General features: G+C 47.0%; 1 protein-coding gene across 1 annotated transcript; it reads left to right on the top strand.

Moving 5' to 3' along the window:
• The first annotated feature begins 1340 nt into the window (after window positions 1-1340).
• On the top strand, window positions 1341-6300 carry Zkscan4 (zinc finger with KRAB and SCAN domains 4). The gene is given in 4 exon segments (XM_023712109.1): window positions 1341-1871; window positions 3290-3410; window positions 4967-5794; window positions 5797-6300. Coding segments are annotated over 4 exon segments (1044 nt in total). The 5' UTR covers window positions 1341-1838; the 3' UTR covers window positions 5859-6300.
• The last annotated feature ends 1181 nt before the right edge of the window (window positions 6301-7481 follow it).

Here is a 7481-nt window from a genome sequence, read left to right as displayed (position 1 = left end):
AGCGCTGCCGCCGGTGGCTGCGGCCCGAGACGCGCAGCAAGGAGCAGATCGTGGAGCTGCTGGTGCTGGAGCAGGCGGCGGCGCTGCTGGAGCGCGGGCCGCGGAGGCGCGGGGAGCCGCAGGTAGAGCCGGGCCGGGCCGCCGAGCGCCCGCTCTCCGTGCCGAGGGTCTTGGTGAGCTGCTTACGCTCGGCCTCGGTGTGCCGACCACGGGACCCAGATGGTAGCAGCGCACAGGGCTGTCTGCGTTCAGTGACTCACTGGACGCAGAGCGCTGATGAACGGTGCGGAGAACCTAGAAAGTGCTTACACGTAGTTAGCTGGATAGAAATGTTTGATGGATACACGAAAGTCAATGAATGTCTTCTAGGTCTTAAGCCACCGGGGACAAGCACTTCAGGGCTGCAAGGCGGGACTGGTGACAGCGGCCCAGAGGTCAGAGAGTGACCAAGTCCAGGCAGTGAAGCCTCTGCCCAAGCACGCAGCGCGGCGATCCCGGCCCACATGGGACACCAGTGAGTGCTGCTTCGTGCGTGAGTCGTGGGGTTTTTAATGTGGCCTAGTGTTTGCTGGGTAAGCTTGACCCTTGGGGCGTGCACGTGCCTTTGCCCAGGACTTCTGAAGACTTCAGTAAGGGTCACCGAAAAGATCCACTGACAGTTATGATTGACCCCTGAGACCGAAACTAAAAAAGGGTTTTAAATAGTAGAAAGTTTTCTTAAAGCTGGACATAGGAAGTAAGACTTCATCAAAACTGGCATCTGCAGACTTTATTCTGCAACACTTCTGAGTACTCTGCATTCATTTACTGTATTTATAGAGCCCTTCCTATGGCAGTCAGCGTTGGTAGCTGAGTAAGGCAGGCTCTGCTCTAGGAGGGTTTACTTTCTACAGAGAAAGATAGCAAGTATATCAACAATACAATTTTAGATATCCAAAGTGGTACAAAGAAAATAAGGCAGAATTTGTAAAGCCAATCAGCATATTCAAGGAGTACTAAAAGTCCTACAAACAAAGCTATGCTTTCTAAAGTATGTAGGTTAAACAGAGTGGAAACTCATTCAGTAGCAAACTGCTACGTGTTTTGGGGTGTTCATCTCTGTGAACATTTGGGCAGGGCTCGAAGGTATACAGCATGCAGACACGCCAACCAACGCGTTGTTGGGTTCTCAACACTAGCATTGGCCTAAACTAACTCATGTTCTGTTCCTTGCAAAGTTCACTTCTTATAGGGAAACATCTGGTTTCTATGTGTCTTTTGAATCTGATCAAGTTCTTTAACAACAAAGAGAACAAGTGCTGGTGAGATAGCTCAGCAAGCTAAGTACCTGCGTAGGGGAGGCTGAAAACGAGATCACTAGGAGTCCCAGCTGCGTAGTGAGACTCTGTACCAAATACATAACAAACAAACAAACAAACAAACAAACACGTAACAGCCTTCTCCAAAACCCTATCCTCATCTCCAAACAGAATATTAGAAGCTCTAAAACATGGAAGTCTTTGTTTTCATGTTGTGTTATTTAACCACTCGTAGTCAGTTCTGCACCCCTCCTAGTAAGTTTTGCACCCCTCCTACTAACTTGTGCATGTGATTTTTGAGTATCTGTAGGATAAGCTGAACTCCTTAGGCCCTAGGATGGGAGCTGGAAGGGATTCTGCCCTTTAGAAAGGAACACACTCGGCATGAGCTTTTCAGTAAGAATCCAATAGTCTGGTTTTTGATATTAGATTCCACACTGGAGGGCTACTGAATACCTGAGTAGATCTCATCCAGAGCTTCTTTCCTTCTAAGTTCTGCAGGTCCTTGGGTTTGCTCAGGGAGGCAGAAGCAGAGATGTCATGGCAGCTGCCAGATCTGCTCCAGAGTCCCAGGTGAGCTGGAGTCTCCCCTGACCCCTGCACCTTCCCTGCGGTTGAGCTTCCTCTCAGGTTCCTGGCTCCCCAGTTCTACCCCATTCTACCCCAGATCCACATGAGATTTGAGTGTTTTCACACTGTCATTGCTTATCACTGTATGCTTCATTCGGTGTCCACTTAGAGGCTCTTCCTTTTTCCATGTGACCCTGAAGTCCTCTCTGTGCTGCTCTCATCTTTCCCATCCCATTTCCACAGACAGCTCTGTCTTCACTGGGATTTTCTTCTTTAACAGTGGCAATTTAGGGCCAGCCAAATAGCTCAGTGGATTAAAGCACCTACAAGCAGGCTCAGTGTTGGGGGTTCCCTGGGCCTGCTCTGCTGGCTCCACTCGGGCTTGCTGAGATGGCAATTGAGACTGGGCGTGGTGGCGCTCGCCTGTAATCCCAGCTCTTGGGAGGCTGTAAACAGGTGGCTCACTATGAGTTTGACCTAGTAGTGAGATCCTGAACACCCTGTAGACCCTTCCCTAAAAAAAAAAAAAAAAAAAAAAAAACAAAAACAGTGGCAATTTAGTAAATTCAAACTGAAGGTTTCATTGTGACAGTGGTTTGTTTGTTTAGTGTTATTTTTGTTTTGCAGTAGAAATTAGAAATTGAGCCCAGGGCCCTACATGTGTTAAATAAGCTCTCCCCCACTGAGCTATATCCTCAGCCCTGGTTTTTTTTTTTTTTTTTTTGGTGGAACCAGGGATTGAACTCAGGCCCTTGCGCTTGCCAGGGAAGCGCTTATTCCACTGAGCCATCTCCTCAGCCCCCACTCAGCCCTGTTTTTTAACATACAGTATAATAAAGCACACTTTTGCTGAGGAACAGACCTGGCCTCTGCCTTCTGAAAATTACATTTGAAGCAACATTTACTGCATGTCCTTTTAGCCTGGAGTTGGTTATATTTCAGTAGAAACAATCTGCACTAAGCCTCGATTTTCCTGTCACTGCAATTTACAGGTCCTGCTTGAGGTTCTCAGTATTTGAGAACTGCTCTGTATCCTTTGCTTTCTCTTATTTTTTCCTTATTGCACTTAAGATTTCATTGGAGTTAAAAAAAATTAATGTAAATGAGCCCCCCACTCCCTCTTCCCAAACATAGCACACATCTTTTGAAGACGTAGTGTATTTCTATCCCCTTTGCTGCACTGCCTCTTGTTTTCCAAGCCTTTCTGCTTTCTAGACGGTTTAGATGTAATATGTCTTGTCTTTTTGTTTGCTTGTTGCTAGTTCTTTTTGGATAAAGATCTGATTGGCTAGGTTTAAGTAAACCAGGTGTGCCACTTCCTCCTGACGGGCCCCTCTAAGGGGTAAATTCATTCTGTGCACCTGCTGCTTTGGGAGTGGTGATGGGTGAAAGGTACAAGGTGGGACTATTTATTGTTGTAGGAGTTCCTGAAAATGGAGGGCGTGGCCCTGATGCTCGCCCCTGGGTGGACACAGCTGGGTCCTTCGGTGAAATTCTGCAGAAGTGAAAGTCAGGGGAACTGTGAGCACCCCAGCTCCCTAGGTAAGACACAGGAGCACTGGTTCTCCTGCTCATGATGCTGAGCTGTCAGAAGATACTTGGATGCAGAATGACTGTCTGTGATCTATTTCTGACCAGCTCTGTAATTAGCTCCCTAAACCTTGTGACCTGTGGATTCTTTACTATAGTCATTATTATAGTCATTGTGGGTCAGCTGGTGGAGCTGCAGCCCTCAGTACTGGTCTGGTTCACACTAGATCCTCAGTAAGTGTTGATTCTCTTCCTCTTTCTAAGTCTGACTGAAGAAAGCTGAGGGACACTTCAGAAAACGGGCCATGGAGCCAAAGTGTGAGGTAGACGCAACCTTAAGCACTGACTACAGTGACCTTAGAGGTGAGGGTGTGGAGGCGCAGGAGGTTAAGTACTTGTCTGGGTTATTTTTTACTCATCGCTGGGACAAAATACCTGACACCCAAAATTAAGGAAGGAAAGGTTTATTTAGTTCACACTTAGTGGAGGTTTCAGTCTATACTTGGCTGGCTCTGAGGCAGAGCAGCACAAGGCACAAGGCAGCAGTTCATGGAGGTGGAAACAGCGAAAGGCAAAGGAAGGAGCGGCAGCTGCGTGGAGTCGCTGAGCTGATCCAGCAAGGCTTCTGAGCCCTCAAGCTCACAGAATGTATCAACCACCACAGTACTTGTCAGAGGTCACTCAGCTAGTCCCTTGTCCCATTGTAGGACAAAAGTGCTCTGATCCACTTAAGGGAGAAGTTTATTTCAGTTGATAACTTGAGAGGCTTCAGTCCCGTTAGCCAGCTTGAGAGCAGAAGTGTCATGGCAGATAGGTGTGACTGAGGAATGCTGGTCACCTCATGGAAGCTAGGAAGCAGTGTGGGTTACAAAGGCCAGAGAGGAAGGGGCCAGGCACCAGGTCAGGTCTCCAGGTGTCACCCTTATGATCCACCTCCCCCAGCTGGGCTCTGTCTCTGACAGCCCATATAGCTACAAACTCATCAACAGGTTAGCACATTTCTAGGGTTAGTATCCCATTAACCTGTCACATTGACAATCAAGGTTTACCAACATAGCAGCATAGTAGGGGCTCCAAACTGAACTCCCAGTACGAATGACACTTCTGTTTGGGCACCTTGCCTCTACTGGCATGACTGCAGAGATGACAGTTCCTATCTGATTGATCAGGACCAAAGTCTAAATCCCTACTTTTGCTGTTTCTTGCAGAATATTTCAGAAATCCCTACCCTGTTTACTGCCACCTTCTGCTCCGGCCCCTTTAGCATCTAATCCTCATGTGTGGCCCCACCTTAGTGACTCGCATCCCCCTCTCCCAAACTAGCAGTACGAGTGTCCCCAGCACAGTCCTTAGCCTCTTGCCCCACCCCCTCCATTCCCACCTGCACCTCCTTCCAGGACCCCCACTCCATTCACAGGTATCCTCCTCTGGTACCTTTGCTCCCATCCTCGTCCCTGCACTGGAATCCTTGCCATGCAGAAGCTCTGTCCACTCCTGGCTCTGGGGCCCATCACACAGCCTTCCTCCCACACGGCCTAACTCACCGTTGTTGGCCCTTGTTGTTTCAGGTGGTGAAATGCAGGCAAAGATCAGGGGCACGTGTCCAGCTGAGGAGTGTCGAGGACAAGAGCCTGGCAAGACTCTGTGCCACCTGGGTGAGGACTCTGCCCAAGTTCCTGCTTGTGTCGAAGCTGATGAACAGGAGGACAAGTTACAAACAAAGCAGAAAAATGCTATAGGGAGCAGGCGGCACTTTTGCCACGAATGTGGAAAGAACTTTGCCCAAAGTTCTGGCCTGACCAAGCACAGGAGGATCCACACTGGAGAGAAACCCTACGAGTGTGAGGAGTGTGGGAAAGCCTTCATAGGGAGCTCTGCCCTCGTCATTCACCAAAGAGTCCACACAGGTGAGAAGCCATATGAATGCGAAGAGTGTGGCAAGGTCTTTAGTCACAGTTCAGACCTTATCAAACACCAGAGAACACACACGGGAGAGAAGCCCTACGAGTGTGAGGACTGTGGGAAAACCTTCAGCCAAAGCTGCAGTCTCCTTGAACATCACAAGATTCACACTGGGGAGAAGCCATACCAGTGCACCATGTGTGGCAAAGCTTTTAGGCGGAGTTCACATCTCCTGAGACACCAGACGGTCCACGGTGATAGAAGTGAGCTTGGAGAGGTAGGAAAGGCCAAGATGGAAAGCCAGTGGGAAACTGCCGAAACTCCTGTGTCTTACCGATGTAATGAGTGTGACAGAAGTTTTACTCAGAATAGAAGCCTTATTGAACATCAAAAAATCCACACTGGCGAGAAGCCCTATCAGTGTGACACGTGTGGAAAAGGCTTCACCCAAACTTCATACCTCACTCAACATCAGAGGAGCCACGTCGGGAAGAAAGTTCTGTCACAGTGACCTCATGTATGCATAGCAAAGTTGGTGCTCATTTGTCATTGAACTGAAGCCACTGTGGAGCCTGCTGGCAACAGAATTTGTGAATGGGGGTTTATTTACTAATTACATTATCTGGTATTAGAAAATATATTCTGGGTGAGCTGAATTATCATGTACCTTTTAGAAAGTGATTGGAATAATACTTGATAAGACGGCATGGGAATATTGGCTGGAAGAGCTAGGATCTGAAGAGTTTTGTTCTCATGTGTCAGATTTCTTGGGCCTTTCTGAATGACTAGTGGCCTTTACGCAGCACTTGTTTCTCCTGGACGGATGGCTCTTGATTGGGGGGACTGCTGCTCTTATTATTCACTTGGCAGTAATGAGTCCTTCATGAATTGATCACACCGAGAATGTCTTTTACCTGTCATTGTGCCTTGCATATAGGTGCTAATAAACATTTACCAAACATATAAAGTGATGTTTAAAGCTGTCAAAATATGTCTCTGAGTTTCTGAGGAATTTCTAGGGATGTATGTGTTGTATCTGATTTGCTTGAGATTCTAGATTCTGTGTCCAGCTGAGCCAAATATGTAGTGTTCCAGAGGTAGGGTGAGAATGTGTTTCTCATGAGAGTAGCACTTACAGTAAGAATACCTTGAGAAGAAAGCCCTTTAGGCATATTCTGAATCCCTGAGAGAACGCCTTTGAGACAGCTTCAGCCATACGACTATTAGTACACATGAAATTTGCTGTTATTTAAAACGAAGTCTTTCACATTCTTGTAAATAAAAATCAGTGTATTAAGTTTGGTCAAAGCGAGTATGAATTTTGCTGTGGTGTCTGGACTCTAAGACACCATCGTATCTGTCTCCCCTAGCTCTTAGCAGGCTGTGTCAGGCCTGTGCTAGCTGAGCCTCACTTTCCTCCAGGTCAGAGGATTCACACCACGTATTTATAGCTATCATCATGGCTTCAATACTGCCCTGTGAGTTCAGAATATGAAGATAAGCAAGCAGCAGCTGGTGTGAACAGAAACCCAAGTGTGGGTAGTAGGAGAACATTATCTGTTCAGAAGCACAATGAGAATTCAGGCTTCTAAGGTAAGACACCCTAGTAGCACAAACTATCAACATCTGAAGTCAAGTCACTGCTGTTAGACACAATAAACAAGACTTAGATGACAACCCAAATCACCTGTGTTTTGAAGGCTGATACCTTCTTCCCAGGTGCCTAAGTGCCTGCCACCAACTCCAGCCTTGCTGGACTGTGTCAAGTGGGTTCTGCTCTGAAAGAAATCCAGAGCCTCGTTTCATTCCATCAGCAGCCAACGTTTGTCTTTCAAGTATCCATTCTAGGTTTCTGCTCTGAAGCACCACAGGCTGACTGAGGGCTCTCAGAACCCAAGGCGCTCCCTTTCACAGCTCCCTGTAACGCTTCATTGCCTTTGTTCTCCCTCATTTCAGTCTAATTTAAGTCATCTTTAGCTTCCCAAAGTTCAGACTCTCCAGTCTTTTCTAGCCTTTCACACTGCCTTTTACATTAACCTTCATTTTGCTATCTCTGCAGTTAGAAATTTCTTCTCCTTTAAGCCTTTACTTTTTCTAAATATTAGCTAACTTCCCTGGTCATAAGCATTCAAACTCATTGTGGAACAGCAATTCTGTTAATTTTTGTTATTTATTTTTTTT

This window comes from Octodon degus, unplaced genomic scaffold (genome assembly GCF_000260255.1).
Source record: "Octodon degus isolate 3935 unplaced genomic scaffold, OctDeg1.0 scaffold00023, whole genome shotgun sequence".
NCBI classification, from domain to species: domain Eukaryota; kingdom Metazoa; phylum Chordata; class Mammalia; order Rodentia; family Octodontidae; genus Octodon; species Octodon degus.
This window is presented reverse-complemented; position numbering and strand designations above follow the sequence as displayed.